This window comes from Rhipicephalus sanguineus, chromosome 2, assembly GCF_013339695.2.
Source record: "Rhipicephalus sanguineus isolate Rsan-2018 chromosome 2, BIME_Rsan_1.4, whole genome shotgun sequence".
Lineage (NCBI taxonomy): Eukaryota > Metazoa > Arthropoda > Arachnida > Ixodida > Ixodidae > Rhipicephalus > Rhipicephalus sanguineus.
In genome coordinates, this window is record NC_051177.1 from 152,398,077 (window position 1) to 152,417,936 (window position 19,860).

General features: G+C 48.7%; 1 protein-coding gene across 1 annotated transcript; it reads right to left on the reverse strand.

Annotated features, from left to right (window-relative positions):
* Positions 1-975: 975 nt before the first annotated feature.
* On the reverse strand, positions 976-12,718 carry LOC119381986 (uncharacterized). Its single transcript, XM_037649732.2, has 4 exons — positions 12,628-12,718; positions 9,027-9,280; positions 8,027-8,051; positions 976-1,058 (listed from the first exon to the last, which is right to left on the reverse strand). The coding sequence occupies exons 1-4, from the start codon at positions 12,665-12,667 to the stop codon at positions 976-978; spliced, it is 402 nt and encodes a 133-aa protein (XP_037505660.2). The 5' UTR covers positions 12,668-12,718.
* Positions 12,719-19,860: the final 7,142 nt, after the last annotated feature.

Consider the following 19,860-nt stretch of genomic DNA (forward strand, 5'->3'; position numbering starts at 1 on the left):
AGTGAATGTATCCATACATTAAAATAACTTGACTAACAGTCATGTGCTGACCCCAAACAGTAATAAACAGCAAAATGAAAGTTATAGCAATAAAGCTTTCAGGATAACTCTAATTTTTCTTGGCAGGGCAATGAAACAGCTCACAACCCTCGCGTTGAAAACACGACTGCTACGGCAGAGCGTTGGGTGGCATCAATAATCAGGGAGCATTAATTCTAGCTGTAGAATAATTTCTGCAGCTTTAATTTATGCCGTCCTCACAAGCTGAATTCATATGTAGCAGTCATCTATATATGGCTATATATAAAAGTACCCATATAAAGCCATATATGGCTTGCATTCATATATAGGCCTCATCCATATATGGGTATATCAGGAATTTGGCATATCAGGCCACATATGGCCATATATGGCACATATCAGGAATTGGGCATATCAAGCCATATATCGCTATATATGGCACATATATGGCGAATATTCGTATATGGGCCTGATATGCCCAATTCCTGATGTGGCCATATATGGGAATTTTTATATATGTCCATATATGAGATTTTTGTAAGGGTTGTCTTGCGCACACCTCGCCCGACGCAACTTTCCAATACTATTATGCGGACAACGCGAACATTAAAGTTTATTTTGGAACTTACGCGGCCACCAGCGATAATGCCGGAATCTTCGATGGCACACAATAAATGCCGACGCGCTTCGGTCACTCGACGGCCGACGCTGTTCTCGCCGCTATAAGTGTATAGTTTGAATTGCTTGTTCTATACCCCTTTCATTTTCCGGGCACAAGTTCACCCAAATAAAGATTTTCATGTTGAACACACCGATTGCTGCCTTTGTGAACGCTACGACCACGTCACATTTTTCCCGGTCCACGTACCAAACACCCCCCTCCAGTCATGTGCCAAGCCCACGCCGTCAAGAGGACATCAAGAGGACGCCGTCAAGAGGACCCCGACCAGCGGGCTAGCCGCAGGCAGCGAGCACTTCCACCAGAATACGGACCCCTACGACGAAGGCAACAGCCACAATGACGGCCACTGTGTCACCTACAATGATTGACACGCATACACTCTGGGAGCAACAGACTCCGCATTTCACCGTGTGAGGACAGAAAGCTGACTGGAGGCATACGGCCAGGTCGCCACATCCAACAACTGGGACTGTGACGAGCAGCTTCGCCACGGCTATTTCGCCCTTGAAGATGGCGCAAGGACCTTGTTCGAGAATCGACAGCCGATGTTAACATCATGGGACCTCCTCCGTACCGAATTCCTGGACACCTTTACGAGCGTCGTCCGGAAAGGGCTGAAGCCTTCTGACACTCGTGTACAGCTCCCCAACGAGAACATCATCGGGATGTACACCGAAGAAACGACTCGCCTACTCCGTCATGCCGACCCCGTCCTGTCCGAGAGAAAAAAATTGGCCGCGTATCTGCGTGCTTCGCTGCAAATGTCGTCTAAAGACGATAGAAGAGGCGCTGCGTGAGATATGGACGCCACCTGGCAATACGTCGGGAAACACGAGTGCTGTGTTGCGGGCTGGTAGTCCCGGCGCAGCGGCAGGCGAAGACCGGCGGTGACCAACGAGACCGGTGGGGACGCCGGCCAGCCCGAACACGCTGTTTGGCGCGATGCGCCGAAGGAGAAGAAACGTCCGCACTCAACGAGTACTCTCCACAAACTCTCTTACTTACACGTCGCCTGGGTAAAGCAGGAATGCCAGAGCGGCGCCCCCTGTCATTCGTACAATGCAATACTGAACCGAAACCGAAAGACAACATGAGCTTGTGCAGAGGGCACGGAGGAAGACAAGTTTCAGCGCAGTCGCATTTTCAGCGCACCTTAAGAAACTAGGGTTGTAACATTGTAGGGCGAGTAGGGCCAGAAGGACCGTCACGACGAAAACCTGCCTCCTCAGTCGTATTCGCCTGTAACGTTGGTGTGCCTTCGCGTTCCCTCCTTCGCTCCTGGCATTTCCACAAAGCTACTGCCTAAGTACGAAGGCCCCTACCGCGTCCTACGTCAAGCATCCCCAGTTAACTATATGATTGAGCCTGTTCAATCATCTACGGACCGCCGTCGTCGCGGCCGCGAGACTGTTCACGTCGATCGACTGAAGCCGCATTACGACCCACCAGTTGTACCTGTTCCTTATGTCGCCAGGAGGCCAGGATGGCTCCTTTTCCGCGGGGGAGTGATTTGTAACATGGTAGGGCGCAGACAAGAACGCCTGCGAAAGAAGACGACGAAGACGGTTGTTTGTTGGCGCTCGCGCTTGCTCGGCTTGGACCGCTGATCGCTTCAGCTGTGGCAATCTTTTAATAAACGCGTTACTGTCTCAACGTTAAACGCATACCATCAAGGTCTTTAAAATTGCGTATCTATGTATTTTCTGTTAAAGGAACACACCGCCTAATACTTACCTAGTGATGTTGGGCCTCAGATATGCGTAATGTTTGCTTTTTGATCAACAATGTACACAAGTATGAACCTATTCAGCCGTTCACGATGGCTGGCCCTTGGGCAAGTGGTTCAACTTTGGCCGAGTGGCTGAATCGAGGGACGTGCCGACAAACAGAAAGACAGACAGAAGGACAGACAGAAAGACAGACCAAAATTTCTGCGTTTAGGTTCCCCAAGAAAGACTATCGTCTTTAAAAAATTGCAGTGGCTTAGCTCGGCTATGCCAGAATATACGTACGTTAGCAAAGGTTAAGCTGATTATTATTTGCTTTTCAGATTGCCTAGGATTAGCTTGATTGTGATGCTTACTGCTGCTCCAATGACACACACACGGTATACGTATTATGTGGCACATGCACATTTATTTTTGCTCAACGTCAGGCTGCTTCTCTATTGCCACTAAGACGGCTCGGTGGTCAGTGAAGTAACACGCTGCCGTCGCTCAGCATCCTGGTGGCGCCGCTTTGCTAGACGTTCCTCCCTTGGCTCCAGTGTATCCGCAGCACGTTTAGCCTTCTTCTGGTCATTCTTCGTAGGCTGAACCGCTAATTGCCAGGCAACTACTTCGGGATCCGATGAGATAAGCTTCTCGGCTTTTCTGCGCTGTTGAGCAGCATTTGCGATCTCCTTCTCCATGGCTTTACCCTCCTGCAAACGCCAGTCAGAGGCGCTAACAAGCATCACCAGCGCATTGTCAGACCGCGACTACACAGCGAAGGCGAACAGCTGCGCACGCCATGGCTACGACGTCACCCCTCTCGAATGCGCAGAGCAGCAGCGGCGAGTCGCGCGCGCCGGCGCCACTCTCTCTGCCCGGCTACGACGCCACTCCTCCCGCTTCTGCGCCACCAGCAGCGGCGAGCCGCGCGCGGCGGTGGCGGAGAGCGCGTGAGATGCCGGCTCCGGTGACCCAGCTGTGTCACATCACTGATCCTCGCGCATGCGTAGCACGGCTCATGACGTTCCACGCGAAATCGGCTCCGGCTAGGCAAGTGTAGCTAACGCTACAAAAAGTTTCGCTTACTGATGCGGAGAAAACTTTTCGCCGCACTTGTGCGCAACCCGCCGAAGATGGTCTTGAAAATCGGTCTTGAAGAAGGTCTCGGAGACGGTCTTGAAATCGAAAAGCGCTAGAACTCTGCGCCAGGCACTACAACTGCCGCATGACCCCGACAATAAACAGGGAAGCTCATGCGCTCGGAACCAACGACCTGCGCGACACGATCAGAATGGTGGTGCAGGAGGAGTTGCAGATGTTCCCCAGGTGGTAACCTCAGGCGGATCCGATCACCGACATCGTTCGTGAGGAAGACCGTCAATCGCTGGGACTTCCCGAACCACCGCAGCGTGATGTGGAAGCAATGGGCTATGCGGCTGCAGTCTGTCGTCATGCTTCCCCTGCTCGCCCGCATCAAGACGCCGCACCGCTGTAGTTCCGTCGCGAGACCCTTCCGACGCCGTCCCACCCCCCTGTTGACCGTCGCTTTGCGCCGAGAAAGACTGGTGTTTGGAGTACCCCCGGCCACCACCCAATCTGCTACCACTGCGGAGAAGCCGGCCGCACGTACCGCCGCTGCCAGTACCGTGAGTCGGGACTGCATGGTTTCGCCGTGAGCGCGACGCGTCCGCAGCCATGTGAACGACCTCGTAACATGGCCGAATACATTGCCAGAGCACAGTGGCAACGATGACAACCATCCCGTTCACCCTCGCCCAGCTGCTACATCTCGCTGCATCTCCTGCAGTACACCGTCCCAACCCGCGGCTGATCTGCCAATCCTTAGCCGGAAAACTAAGGGCCGCAACCGATGGAGGTGCGGTTGCTGCACGATGAAATGCCGAATATCCTCCGCCGCCAACAACGACGATTCGGAAATCATCAGGCATCAGCTCGCTGCCTAGCATACAGAGCCTTCATGAGGGGACTTCGCGGAACAAGACCAGACGACCCGACGCAGCATCATCGGAGCAAGTCGACGCAGCCGCGATTCGACGCCATGACCTAAGCGTAACCCAAGACGACGAACCAGCGACCTCGACGTGCTTCTTGATGGCAAAGACACCTGTGTGGCCGACACTGGAGCCGACTACTCCGTAACGCCAGTGGCCCGTTCGCCGTAAAGCTGAAGAAAGCTAAGAAAGGTTGGGAAGGATCCGAAATCCTGACAGCTGGAGGCCACCTAAAACCCCGACTAGATGCTGCAAGACCAGAATCCCGACTGACGGCCAGAATTATTCGGCGAGGTTTGTGGTACCACAGCACTGTTCGAGGGACGTCTTGTAGACCTACATTATAGGAAAGGCCGACGTCGTTCAGAAGGTATTCAAGTGAGGAATTGGCGTCATTTTTCGAGTAACAAAGTTCACCTAAAGAAAAAAATCAGCAGTTGTTTTGTGTAAGAATACAACCACGCAATGAGCGAAGCTAATTAGAAATGGGACGCAAACGACTATGTAAGCTTTGAAATTGTTTATTTGCGCCGCGCGCCTTGTTTTATAATATTTGAGCTGCGAACGCCGTACGCCGCGCGCTCATTGTGTTTTCGCGCCGGCGCCGGGTGGGGAGCGCGTCTTTTACTACCTTCGACAAAGCGCTCGTAGTGCGCTAGAATGACGGTTGTCATTTCACAATCCACGCTAAAGGTGGTGAAAGTGAAGAGACCCTAATAACCGGTTGTGCACAGAGCTTATTTCTTTTAATCTCGAATATCTGGTGCGCTGGACCCAAACCGCTCAACGCCTCAACGTTTCGTCCTAAATCACCAGCCATTGTAACCCAAAGCGATGCTTAAGGGAAGGGAGCTTCAACGGTGACGGCGGGGTGCGGACCTAAGGAGCTTCGATCCAAAAAAAAAAAAAAACAGCAGTGTCAATCGTACGCTAAACTCCAACTGCAAGCAAACAGTCCCACTAACGTGAAACCTGTGGAGGGGTGAACCATGCAGTGTGCGCCGATGCTTCCCACAGCAAAATTACTACTCATGGGCCATGACAGACGGAACAAAGTTTAGACACATACCCACAGCCCGTTTTTAGTTAACGTGCACGCAGCGACCCTTTATTGTTCAACTACGCACAGGAGATATCTCTCACAGGCCCTGCATCGCAGGTCAAGATCCAGTGCCTATATACACCGGGTGGCCGGTGAATGGTTGTGCAGCGCGAGCAGCCGCTTTTTAGGGGCGAAGCTCCCTTAAGGCGACACCCGTTCGTCCCTCGTAGTCGTAGTCGTAGTCGTAGTTGTAGTAGTCGTAGTGCGTAACCAGTCTTACGCTTTGACCTCCAAGGTGGTGCCGGTGGGAGATTTTTCCAGTGCGTTGTTGAACAATAAAAAATTCGCAGCGTTAGCTAAAAGCCGACTTCTTCTGTCTCTCATTCCCATTAGCAGCCATTCTTTACTTCCAAGGTAGTGCCTGGTGAGATTTCTCCTGTGCGTGATTAAATAATAAAAATTTTGTTCAAAATTTTGTCTCCACTAAGTATCCTTTAGGATAATCAGCACCGTGTCCTCTGAGATTAGTTCCGACCGAGCGCCTTGTAACACGGCGGCTAGAGCTAATCGCCGAGGCACGTGTATAATCACCATGGTCGGCCTGTACATTCTAGCGCATTGCTCGTCCGGCGCGCGCCCTCGTCCGTGCCTTCTTCATTGTCTGCTCGCTCCCAGAGCACGTGCGCCCGGCTGATTAGCTAATTGGCTGGGCGGTATGCCTAGCTAAGTCAGGACGTGCTATGACGAAGCTGATTAGGCGAAATCATGCTAAGGCCGAGCTAACTAAGTCACGTCTTACTAAGACCATACTAATAAAGTCGTGTAAAGCTAGGAACAAGGTAATTAATATCACGCTAACACGACGCTAATTAGGAGCATGTAATTAAAACCAAGATAATCAAGACCTTACTCACCGAGACCGTGTTAATTAGGGTCGTGCTAATTATGATTATGCTAATTACATCTGTACTATTCAGGACCTTGCGAATTAAACCTGAGTAATTAATGCCGTGGTAATTAAGACACTATAAAAATAATGTTAACACGACGCTAATTAGGAGCGTGTTAATTAGGATCGTGCTCATTAGAATTATGCTCATTACCTCTGTACTAATCAGGACCTTGCGTCAATAATGCCGCTGTAATTAAAACATCCACAATTAGTGCTAATTAACACGGCGCTAATTAGGTGCGCGTACTTAAAACCAAGATAATGAAGACCTTACTCACTGAAGTCGTGTTAATTAGGGTCGTGCTAATGAGTAGTATGCTAATTACCTCTGTGCTATTCAAGACCTTGCGAATTAAACCTGGGTAATTATTGTCGTGGTAATTAAAACATTAACAATTAAGAAAGGACATTCAATATCATGTTAGTTAGGACCTTCCTAATCAATAGCATCAATATTGAGACCAAACTGACACGGTCATTACTCCGAAGCAGACCAAGCATACTGAGTTGAGCCACGTAAAAAGCTGGAAGAAGCTAGGTGATCACAAGCTCCTCCGATAGCCCAAGCCCTGCACAAGCACTGCAAGATGTACAAATTATTTTATATGCAAAGAAGCTGCTGAGTAGCGTCCACCGCATAAAGCACTTGACAAGGACACCGGCACTATCACAGTTACGAGTTGAACTGGGGCCTTTTCAGAATCAACGAGTTTGTGCCCGAGTTCGCGCGTCAATCAATTTGATTGACAGACGCCCGCGGTGAAGAGCGGTTCCGCCTGCGGCGTTTCCTCCTGCCGGGGAACAGTGCTCACGACGCAACGCCAGCGAGCCGCACGATTCATCTATGAGCCTAATCGCACAGACTATGCACACACGCACGAAGAACTCAAGGTTATATCATCACGTGGCTACGATGTCTCACATTCACTTTCACCGCTCTCATGACGTACCACTCACAACTATGAAGCAAGCGCCCCTGGTGGTATTTTCGGTGAGAACTATTTACTTGTTTACTATTTACTTGTTTTTGGAGGCATTGTTTCTACCGATTAGCTACTACAGAAAAATCTTCAGACGTGTAATGTAAGTATAGCAGTAACCTGTCCGTTTATTTATCAGTAATATTCCAGAGAAGCGAAACGAGCTGCACCAGAGTGCTGCGCGTGCGCCCTTGTTGCCTTCGAGAGCGGAAATTTCCATGCTGCAGGTGGAACGAAAAAAATTTCTGAAAGAGTACAAACGCCCACGAACACGCCCGTGGGAGGCGCGATGATCAGTTGGCAAAGAGATAGCGCGACCATCACGCTGACGTCGCTGCACTGTCAAAATGTTGACTGAGTGGCGGCGCTGACACGTTCGCACGTGGTGTTCCTTTGAAAACCGCCGCAAATGCCGCGCATGCGTTCGTGACGCCATTCTCGTTCTTGTAGCCGTTTTTATCAACGCTGCTATCGCGTGCTCCGCACTGTCTTCCTGTCATGACTGCCGTAATGCAAGCTCGGAGCAAACTCGTGTGCCCGAGAAGCTCGGGCCATCATGCATAGCACCCCAGCAACGATGCTCGACGCTATGCTGCGGACCATCAACTACCTACTGACAGCGCACCGAAGCAGCTAGAGAGCTCGTCCACCTGCGTGTCAAGAACCAGAAGAGGGTCTACAACAGTCACTAGAATCTTCGATGACGCAGCATTGAATACAAACCCGGAAAGCTTGTTTTTGTCTGGACACCTATACGCCTACGTGGGCTCAGCGAAACACTTCTTCGGCAATACTTCGGCCCTACAAGGTGCTCCCACATCTCGGCGCTCTGGCCTACGAGGTTATCCCGGGCGGCATTATGAACTCTCCGCGGCGCCGCACACGACCTGAAGTCGTCAATGTCGTGCACCTTTAAGGCCATTTCATAAGCGTTAGCGAACCTCAGGACTCTACCTTTTCTCCTTTCTCAATTGCTGTTCGTTCTTTGTGTATATATATTTTCCCTTCCATGTCCTGTTTTAAGCATCAGTACAATGCTTTTCAGAGGCGAGCAGTGCCACACGCTCTCCTTTCCTTCTATTTTTGAGGTTACCGACCAATTAGGCGTGTAAATACTGCCTTGCGTAAACGGCACTGGAACGACTGCGAACCTTCCAGAATATTTCAGAAGCTTCCGATAAGATTACGCGCACAACTCGAACATTAGAGTTTATTCTGGATTTTACGCGTTCACCAGCGATGACGCTGGAATCTTCGATGACACATGTATAAATGCGGACGCGCTTTACCGTTTGACAGATCACTCGATGGCCGACGCTGTTCTCGCCGTTATCAGTGTACAGCTTGAGTTGCTTGTACTTTAACCCTTGCATTTTCCGGGCGCCAGTTCACCCAAATGAAGACTTTCGTCTTGAACACAGCGACTGCTCCCTTTGTCAACTTCACGGTCACATCAGAGTATAGCCTATGCTTGGCTCCACATTTGGTCTTCGAATCGCAAGAAGACTACAGGTCTCGACAAATAGTATTACCGGTAGCCGTAGTAGTAGTAGTAGTAGTAGTAGTAGTACGAGTAGTAGTAGTAGTAGTAGAAGTTCCATAAAAAATAATGGGCGTGCACATACCACGATTTCTGCAGCACGCTTCTCGGAGTAACGCACGCGTTGCCACTGGCCGGCCATGTCTCGCTGAGTGGTGTAAAATAGCTTGCGTGCGCCTTCAGCAGCAGCCGCGTAGAACATGGCCTGGCTGTCGCGCGTGCCCGACTGGTGGTACCAGGCAGTGAAGCAAAACGGCCCTGTTGCAGTGCTCATCAACTGGGCCACAGGGGTCTTGCTTCCTTGTTTTTCCATCACGGCGTAAGCGCTCCAGCCGTCCCCTGCGTTCGCACCAGAGCGAATAAACATTGCAAAAAGTTTGCATTCTACAACGAAAGAGAATGCAATAATGATAAGAAGATGTGGTATTTTACGTGACAAAGCCACGTTACGATTATGAGGCAAGCCGTAGTGGAGGGCTGGAAGTTTCGACCTCCTTGTGTTGTTTAACGTGCACCTAAATCTATGTACACGGGCTTCTAGCAATCCGCTCCATCGTACTACGACCGCCGCTGCCGCGATGGAATCCGCGGCTTTCGTGTCAGCAGCCAAGCTCCTGTATCAACTGTAGGACGGTAGAGGGAGAGAGGGCGAAGAGGAGAAGAAAGAATTAACGTACGTTTTGTGAAATGGTGAGAAAGGGACGAGTAAGAACACTGACTAACGTTTGGTTGTTACTCAGCGCCATGGTCGGTTTCCTTTCTTCGTGCCGTCTTTTAGGGGCGAAGCTCCTCCTAGTCTAACCTTGTCAAGTCTCCGTTGTCCGGCGTAACCAGCTTTGCAAACTGCCCACTACTTCGTCTTTGCAAACATCCCACTACGACCCATCACCGATCCTTTGCAAACTGCCCACTACTTCGTCTTTGCAAACGTCCCACTACGATCCATCACCGATTCATTACTTCACCAACCATAAAGCCGTTATAATGAAGGGGGAACGGAAGCCACCTTTGCAAACTGCCCACTACTTTGTCTTTGCAAACATCCCACTGCGACCCATCACCGACCATAAAGCCGTTATAATGAAGGGGGAACGAAAGCCACGTCTAGCTACCACTAACGATTAATAAAATTTCTTGTATATGTATATACAGTGTTTGTCACGTCTTTGATGATGTACTGGGCTATCGCTTTGATTTCTGCTGGGCGAAACCACTGAAGATTTCATGGTGTAACCGTGATTGCTTCAGGAGCTTCGCCCAAGCTCTTCATCATTCACCGGTGGATATGCTGTGAATTTTTTAATGCTGTTTTCTGCTGGTAATCAAGAATTGACCAGGCGAAATGCGTACCCTACTGAAGATTGTGATCGCTATTCGCCCTAGGCGGGCAGCTGTCTCTCATTTAAAAAAAAATCACAGCATATCCACGGGGTGAATCATGATGAGTGGGCGAAGCTCCGGAGGTTCATGACTCGTCCGTGAAAATTCGCCCATTACATCATCATGAAAGACGTGAGAACCAGTGTGTGAGGTTATATAAAAACTTTTATTCATTTTCGTAGATGAGGTTTGGCTTCCGTTGTCACTTCCAAATGACGGCTTTGTGGACCGGGAAATGCAAGGAGAGCGGTTCTTGTATGGGTTGCAGTTGGACGTTCGTAAATGCAATGTCTATGCACGTCCCTCGGATGGTCGTGGGTTTCAAGTAGTCAAAGGATGTGCACATGAGAGCATATCTGCAAACCATGATGTTGGTCTAGACGTTGAAATTCGTTCAACATTGCCCTATCCTCGTTCTTGTCCTCGTTCTTGTCGCGGGCTCTCACCTCCGGGTTCTGTCTGCGAGCGCGCGCTGCAGCCGCTTTCCGTGCCCTCCGCTCCGCCGCCTTGTCTTCCATATGGCGCAGCGACTCCGAGCGAAAGAGGAAGCGCGCCAAGAGCGAGCGCATTTTGTAGCTCTCACCGCTAGCGGTATCCCAGCGCACTGCATCAAAACATCTCGAACGATCGCCTCCATCCAATGATCTAGTGATCGCTCATCACACTATGCGCTCCCATACATCTGAATGGAGCGAGCGCCGCAGCGCCATTTCGTATTTTAATTCGTCAACTATGCTGCGCTAGCGCCATCTAGTGATATCGCGTCACGCTAGCCTTTACCATGTATCTCTACGGAGCGAGCGCCACCAACGCCATCTAATGATCACTTCACGAACTATACGAGGTGGCTACGACTGGAGGAGGGACTGACTCACGGCGTAAGGAGCTTCGCCCCTAAAAGTCGTTGCCTAATGCCGCGACTCATGACCGGTCCACGAGACATCACTGAAGAACCATGCTTGGTGCTGTTAACACTGCCTCTTATGAAAGGGACCAAGCAATTCAACAATTGCGAAGCAGTGAATGAGCAGCCACCTATGCCACATTTTGAGGTCCTTTAGCGAAGTCTTAGAATGCGAACTGGCGCCTTTGTGTACATTGTGTAGTTGTTTGCTTATCGTAGGCCTACGATCATTAGCGCGTGGTTACTCGCATAGGGTCCTTGTAAAACGCTTGTGAGCGTTTGTCTGCTTCATTAATATCAATTAACTGCAACAAGTCATGGGTGTTTCTCTTGTTTAACACACATAAACTGTGGGGTAAACTCACACGCCGTGATAGCTTTGTACTTGTGTCGTTCTACTAAGTTTCAGGGCTGTTCATTTACCGGTCACAGCAGTTGCATTTCCATGGGGGTGAGACCTAAGGAACCTCGGATTGCTGAAAGTTAGGAGCACATTAAGAACGCCAGGTAGTTTAAATTAACCCGAAGTCATATCCTATGATCTGCACATAATCATATGATAGTTTTGTCACGTAAAACCACAGCAAATATTATATTATATTATTATTGTTATTATTATTATTATTATTATTATTATTATTATTATTATTATTATTATTATTATTATTATTATTATTATTATATTATTATTATTGTTGTTGTTGTTGTTGTTTTTGTTGTTGTCTCCTTGTAAAACTGCTGTTTATATTTATATTCCTCGGGTTTCACTTGTGGCGCATCTCCGCATCCCAAGGCCCGTGGTATGCGGGTATGCGCTATATGTGACTTGTGGAAAGTGTTTCATGACGCACGCAAGAGGTATGCCATATCCATGTCCGGATCTATAGGTCATATTCGCCATCCACTCATGTCCTTCAATGCCAATTTTGGTATTCATCAAGTGAAGGAGTCGAGCAGGACATCTCGCAGGCGTAGATAGATAGATAGATAGATAGATAGATAGATAGATAGATAGATAGATAGATAGATAGATAGATAGATAGATAGATAGATAGATAGATAGATAGATAGATAGATAGATAGATAGATAGATAGATAGATAGATAGATAGATAGATAGATAGATAGATAGATAGATAGATAGATAGATAGATAGATAGATAGATAGATAGATAGATTTAAAGTGCCTGATGTTCCGTAAGAAATCGCTGAGAGGTCGGCCAGCGGAGAATGACCTGTGTACTGCTGCTCTGCGTATATAGGTGAAAGGAAGAGGAGGAATGAATCATTAGAGAGCCAGCATGAATTAGGACGATTGTGTACAGTGAATGATATAAATGTGTGATGTGCATACATATGTCGCACAGACCACAAACTTAAGTGAACGGGACCTGACGGCTTACCTTTCATGAGGGTATGATCATGGGTGGGTCCGTGCCTCATGTCGGCAACCTTGCGAGCTTGAAAACAGCCCTGTCGGCTACAGTTTGTAGATACCCAGCCTGGACACATTCCGCCTTCAAACGAGCAAATGTCTGCACGTAAAAGAAAATGACAGTGTTGATGCACGTACGCTAGCTGCGTTCCGATGCACGTGCAATGGAGCATAATGAAAACGACATTTTAATTATGCGGCATTGTTTCAAAGGAACTAACAATTGACTAGTTGTTAACAGAACCAATATGGCGAGCCCTCTTCGGTGGGTGTTATTTCTTCCGCGTTCTAGTTATTTCAAAGAACTGGGCACCAAGCCCTCTATTTTATTTTTTATGTATGAAACACAGTGGATAGCTACGCTACGTTAGAGCGGACTATCCAATCGTCGTTGTACTATTAGAGAAAAAAAACCCACCACAAAAAAAAAACGTAAAATAATAAGAAAAGACACATAAACAATAAGAAGTTCTATGTCTAGATAAGATCTCTGGTGGATTTACTTGGTACGCACGCTGTATTAACGGAAGATACTGAGAATTATAATGTATAGGGAGCCTAGTTTTAGGCCCCCTCTCCCCTCAAGAAACTCAGCTGGCGAGCACAAGAACTCAAGGAGGGTACAAACTTATGCGAAATGTTAGAGGCGTCCTTAGCTCCGGGCACCCGGAACTATAACTCTCTATTAGAGGTCTAAACACTATTCGAAATCATGGCTATCGTTTGACGCACGAGCAATAGCGGCAACGAAAGGAATACAGAGGGGCTGTGGGTACCATTTTGCAAAAAGTAATTTGATATAAACAGGGTGCCGTGCACTTATGATATCAGGCAATGCACTTGGTATATGAACGCTTTCTTTGCTGACTTCCTGCTTTACTCCGTCTGATGTCTTCATTATTTCCTATTTTATGCAGAAAGCACAGACGTGTTTAGGTGGCCTTTCGTGTCTCTTGAACGACTGAATTCGTTCAAGAGACTGGTGTTAGCCCCGAGAAGTGGGGGGGGGGGGGCGCCGCCTGGCGGGATGCTCGGATGACGTCACTGGCACGGACTCTTCGACGCCCGCCGTGGCGCGCATACAGAGCGTGCGCTCGCTTCGTACACTGTTCCGTTGTTTGCAGTCGCTTTCGCATGTCTCGAGCTTCTGATGAATGACGAAAGTAGCATCGATAATGCTTGTAGTAATACGTCAAAAAGCTATACATTTTTGCAGTACAATCGCCAAAGGTGCCCGCGCTCCGTTGTGCACTCTTCGATCAGGTTTGTTTTTGTGTCGCGCTGCTAACCTCGAGGATGCGTTAGATTCTCAGCCACGGCAACCGCATTCCGCATGGGGGTGAGCAGCAAGAACATGCATGTGCTTAGATACAGCAGCACGTTAAGGAACGTGCCAGGCGGTCAGAATTATTTCACAGTGTGCCTCGTAATCAAATCGTGGTTTTGACACGTACGACACCAGATTTACATTATTAGGTTGCGCTGTTCACGGGCGATTCCTTTCAGAGATATGATGGTTTCCCCTCCGCAAGCGTTACCAGCATCGGTCGCATGCGCGTACCTGCGGACAGCGTTTTTGCCGGTATACCAAGCCCTGCACACAGTTACAAAAACACATGCACTACCGAGGCTCGCAAAACATCTCGAAAGCGCTTGCCCAAAAACACGGCCGCAGTTGTGTTTGTTTTAGGAGCTGGCTCGCCAGGTTCTTAAGCTGGGGCAAAGTCCCGCGTCGTAAGCGTGACTTGAGTTCCAGAGGCGACCGCTACAGGCACAGCTCGCGTGAAAGAGAAGTCTTCTTCCTCTTTTTCTTCAAACGCCTTGATGATGATATTAACGTAGGCAAAACCACATATAGCATACCCAATTGTAGCATGCGCACGCTCGCGCGAAAGAGAAGTCTTCTTCTTCTTGTTCTTCTAGCACCTTGATGATGAGACTAACGCACGCAAAACCACGTTTCCTCGATTTCTTCGACCACACGTTTGGCCACAGGTGCAAGGTCTGCGACCGCTTGTGGTTCGACAACAACTTGACCACAATCGCTACTATAACATCGTGTGACGTCTTTATATGACAGTAGAGGAATTGTACGGATCATTCACGGTTTACCCGGTTATCTCCGAGCCAGCTCCTCAATCATCATTCACTTCGAGGATATGGCGTGATTTTTTTAGATGCGAAGCAGCTCTTTGACTCACGTGTGTAACGCCGTACGTTACGTGCCTCCGTACGAATGCGCTGCAACGCGTTCCCCTCGCCGTAGGTGTTGGAGCGTTGCCAAGTAGGTCACGCCACAGCTTTGCGTTGACATCACGCTCCCCTCGCACGCTTCCCTCGCAGGTGCGCGCTGACGTCACTCTCTCCCTCACCCGCAGCATTCTCGCCGTAGCGCCCGCAGCTGCCGGCTGCTCCGCCCGCTCGCAACACCTCTGAACGTGTCACTTCTCTCTCGCTTCACCCGTGGTAGTCAAGGCGAAACGCGCGCCTGCTCCGGTCCAGCGCCCGTTTCTCGACTCTAAAGGCCCGAACACACGTACGCGTTGCAGCGTGTCAACGCGTGACTTTTTGACGCGGCGTCGCGCCCTCTCCCTATGGGGAGAGAGGGCGCGCGGCTACGCGAAGCTGCACGCCCTCTCTCCCCTTAGGGAGAGGGCGCGACGCCTCGTCAAAAAGTCACGCGTAGACGCGCTGCAACGCGTACGTGTGTTCGGGCCTTAATGAAACAACGACTACGAAGTCTTGCCAAACTATTTAATGAAACTTACACGAAACACAACCCGCCTCCCGTGTCTTTGCGTTTCAAACAAACGTTTACTCGAGTTCTTCCAGCACCCGCGTCGACGCCCGTTTCAACCGGGTCAACGCCGTGCGCACCGCTGCTGCTACGCATCCCATCAGGGTTCCCTTCGGAGAGATGGTCCAAGTTTTCTTGTGTGCTCGCTCAGTCATCATCATGTTTAGTTTCACATTTTGCTCGAAATAATTTCGGGGCTTGATTTCACTACAAAAATAAGTTGAGATTACTTGCGGACACTTCTTATTGGTGTCAGGTTGTGTCTTCGTGCAGCATCGTGTCAATGGCGCTGTTACAGTCGTAAGTACCAGTTATAGCCAGCTTGTAAATTAATTTTCCTTGTATTTGATTACCCCTGTCCATCATCAGCCTGTGTGGGGACACGACGTGCGAGACCAGTCATTGACTCATTGAGGCGAAGGATGTTTATATATTACATGAGTCACGACGTAGAGAACGCCATCGAAACTGCTCAGAACGCTCATTTCGACATTCAGGAGTTTGTTGTGCAAGCGATTGCTGTTGCCTCGCCACGGTGGTCCAGTGGTTATGGCGTTCGACTGCTGACCCGAAGGTCGCGGGATCGAATCCTGGCCGCGGCGGCTGCATTTTCGATGGAGGCGAAAATGTTTGAGGCCTGTGTACTTAGATTTAGGCGCACGTTAAAGAACCCCAGGTGGTCGAAATTTCCGAAGCCCTCCACTACTGCGTCTCTCATAATCATATCGTGGTTTTGGGACGTTAAACCCTACATATTATTATTATTACAAGCGAATGCTATCAACAGCGCTCCCAGGAAAATTTAACATTACCGCTTGTGACGCGATGGTTCATCAGACCAGCAGTTATTGCAAATCAGAGTATAAGGCCGTATAATGCCAGACGACTGTTGAGAAGAAATCATTACATAATCGAAGTATACTAACATCTCAGCATTTATTTACGAAACTGTTTTCTGTGTGGCAGTATTATTCTGTTTAATGTTGTGGATATATTAACTGGTTCTTTATGATAGACAGATTCATCTAAAGTCTCCTGTAGCAGAAAGCGCAACTTTGTCAAGTCACCTGGATAATCTGCCGAGGCAGACATAACTTGCACGACAAACTGCAAAGTAGTCAGTGAATTGAAAACGTCCTAATTTTATTTGTAATTCTTCGGGAAACATGTTCTACCCGTGGAGCGTATGCCAAGTTGTAATGAAGTGAGAACCATTCGCGTAAATGTTTCTTTAGCACCGATTTCTTGGAGTGCGCGGTGAAAGCAACGAATGTCTTGCTTCTTGCAACGAATATCTTCCGTTCGGACGGGATTTTGGCTATTATGAGCTATATTACTCAAAGCTTCTGCAGATTACTTAACTTTGGCTAGTAGCGAAAACATCCACCTTCTGCCGTGGAATATTTGCATCGCAAGAAAGTAGTAACCACCACCGTAGTGAGAAAGAGCGGGTGCATGGCCGGCGCAGAACAAGACGATCCTCGGCCGCGGAGCCAGCTAGTCCTTGCCGTGACGTCACATCACCGCGACTTCCGCGCCACCAGTGTTCGTTCTCGGGGCTAATACCATGGCGCACGCGCTTCTTGAGATTGGTAAGCATTACGTGAAAGAGGTATGGAACGGCGACGCACTTACCAGCTGTTGCAACTGATACATGAGCGAAGAGAAGTGCCAGAGAAGTTGCGATAAACATTCCAATGTCAAACTGTACAAATTTAAAAGCTCGGTTCCCTCGGTCAGGCACCATTTTAGAGGCAAGTCTCCCGGCTACGAAAACGCGGGCAGACTGTCGCTAGTACGGAGCCCGACCTCCGATATGGGAGGAGACGACTGACACTCCGTGAAATGGGCAAGATTGGGTACGATATATTTTCCAGGTACGCACCCTGCCGGCATTATCAATAGCTGATTATATGTTGGGACTCGATGTTGAGAAATCGATGTACCGCGATATGGGACGACAATTTAAATGCCCAGGAAGATACGTTATGAAACATATAGGTGTATGCGTTCTTCAAGCTATCGTTTCTAATTGCATTTTGTTTCATAACCGCAATTTTTTTCCCTTTATCGAGACCAAAAAGAGAAGTGGAATAAGTGTTGCTTGGTGCAGCTTCATACGTAGGCTTGCGACAGCTACATGCGTCAGCTCCAGCGCCGTTTATCAAGGCTTCGAAGAACACCACAATACATTGATTAATGTGGAGAATTGACATTGATTAATGTGGAAAACAATGGCACGCTAAGCCTTATCAAGAATTTGCCGCACTGGAACCGCCTGAGTGACTGCTACCGAGCACCACTTGTAGGTCGGTCGCATGAATTTACAGTGTATTGAATTTACTTTATTTTTATTGTTGCAGGGTAGACGGAAAATCTCTTTGTTATCGCAGTACAACGCCGCTGATTGGTTTTTCACGGGACCGTAAAATAAAAAAACGTAAAAGACCGAAAACGTAAGGGCCGAGAAACGGAGGAAAATGAGAAATTAGGATGCCGGCGAGAAGCACAATTGACATGAAGAAATCGTGCAGCGTTGCCTGTGGCGTCGAAAATGACCCCAGGCAGCAAAAACTAATCTCCAAGTCCGTACTTTTGTTGATGCACAAAAACCAATTTTTAGCACCCTGTCACGTCATAGACACCATGTTTAGATTTAAAGTACATATCTAGAAGGTCGTGTTTCTGGTGGCGGGACTTAAAGATGCATCATAGATGCCGCTCTCACCGCTTATGACGGCCAATTCTACCCCAAACACCAAGCGGATCAAGCCAAGCCATGTGAAAAGTCAACCTGACCGCCTGGGCCGTCTCGGAGGGCCCGTTCGCGAAGTACAATGCGGGTATGGTCCCCCTGTTTCTATCTAAGAGTGGGGTTTCCAATGCATTGGATCCTATGAGAGCTATGCCGGGACCGGCTGAAAACGACGTAACCGCGAGAAATACGCTGAACCCGGGAACGTAACAGTGGGGTTCTACTGCATTACTTTTATCACTTGTTGTACACACTAGAGCACTGCACCGGCTCGGGCCTACCCGAAAACCCGGGCCCGATCCGGCCCGGCCCACGGGCCGGGCCGGACCGGGTAAAGTAGTTTTCATGGCGCGTCCGGGCCGGGCTCGGGCATGAAGCTCCGGGCTTAGAGTCGGGCCCGGTTTTGAGGTGGCGGGCTCGGATCAGGCCGGGCTTGGACTTTATTCAGTTCTTAAAGGGGTACTGAAACAAAAATTTTGACCTCGCGTTTTTTTTGCTGCAATATGTTGCTGGGGGCCTGTTAGTCATAACACGACGCATCGTTTGCTGCAGCGTGCGACAGATAATTAATTACAGCCTCCTGATTACCGACCTGTGTCAGTTTGGGTTTCAAAAACGACAAGGCTCCGGTCAACTATCACCACCTAGAAGGTGCAGCGCTCGAACACGTCAGCACACAAAGCTGTGACGCACTTCCCCGCTGTTCGCGAGCAGCCGCCTAGAAGTAGGCTGCTGGAGCGAACGCGGCAAAAAAAAAAAAAAAAAAACATGGTTGCTATGACGTCATCATAACTTGTTGCAGCGTGGTCACGTGAGGGAAGTAGGGGGTCCTCAAGGGTCCTCTTTCAGGGTGTCAGTAGCGCGAGGATGTCGATCGTTCACACAAACTTCAAAATTCATTTAAAATAACTTCCAAGGTATATTGGCTATTGTTATTTTGCAGATTATATACGCATGTTCACCGGAATCGATCCCGCAGGTTATTTCGGCAGCGAAATGTTGTGTCAGTACCCCTTTAAGATTGTTCCAGGTACGATGTGCATGCATATATGTTCTGCATATTTTATCTCGAAAAAAAAATTTTTTTTATGTGGGGTCTGCAAAATTCGAAGGCTTCGTTCTAATATGAACCGCCTGAAGAGATAGAGCAGCGCGTCCCCAACGCTGCCGTTTCTTGTCTCTCTCTTCTTCTAGCGTGCACTATGCTTTTTGTTATTAACAGGCTCAAGCTAGTCGGAGAAGTTTTGTGAGGCACAAATATGTACTGCTGCTTCTTGCTCATGGGTCTACTTTATTTATCTGAAACGGGCGAGCTGAAAGTAAGCAGACCAGGCGTTCATCAAGTTAACATCTCATTTTCCTGTGTTTTATTAATTACGCCTGTCATTATTTTATATCCCAATTATTACTTTCTAATCACAGTGATAAATGTACTATAATAAATTGACCTCTATAGCTTATCATAAATTGACCTTATACCTTAACAGAAATCCAAAGCGCGGCAACGTTCTTGGAAGCTCTAGTACTCCACTAAACCGAAAGCTCTGCGCGGAGTTAAGTCACATAGAATCACTATAAACACATTTTTTTTTCGTCGCTCAGTCACGGCTCCCAGTGGACGTCACGTAACGCGACACGGACATGCACAG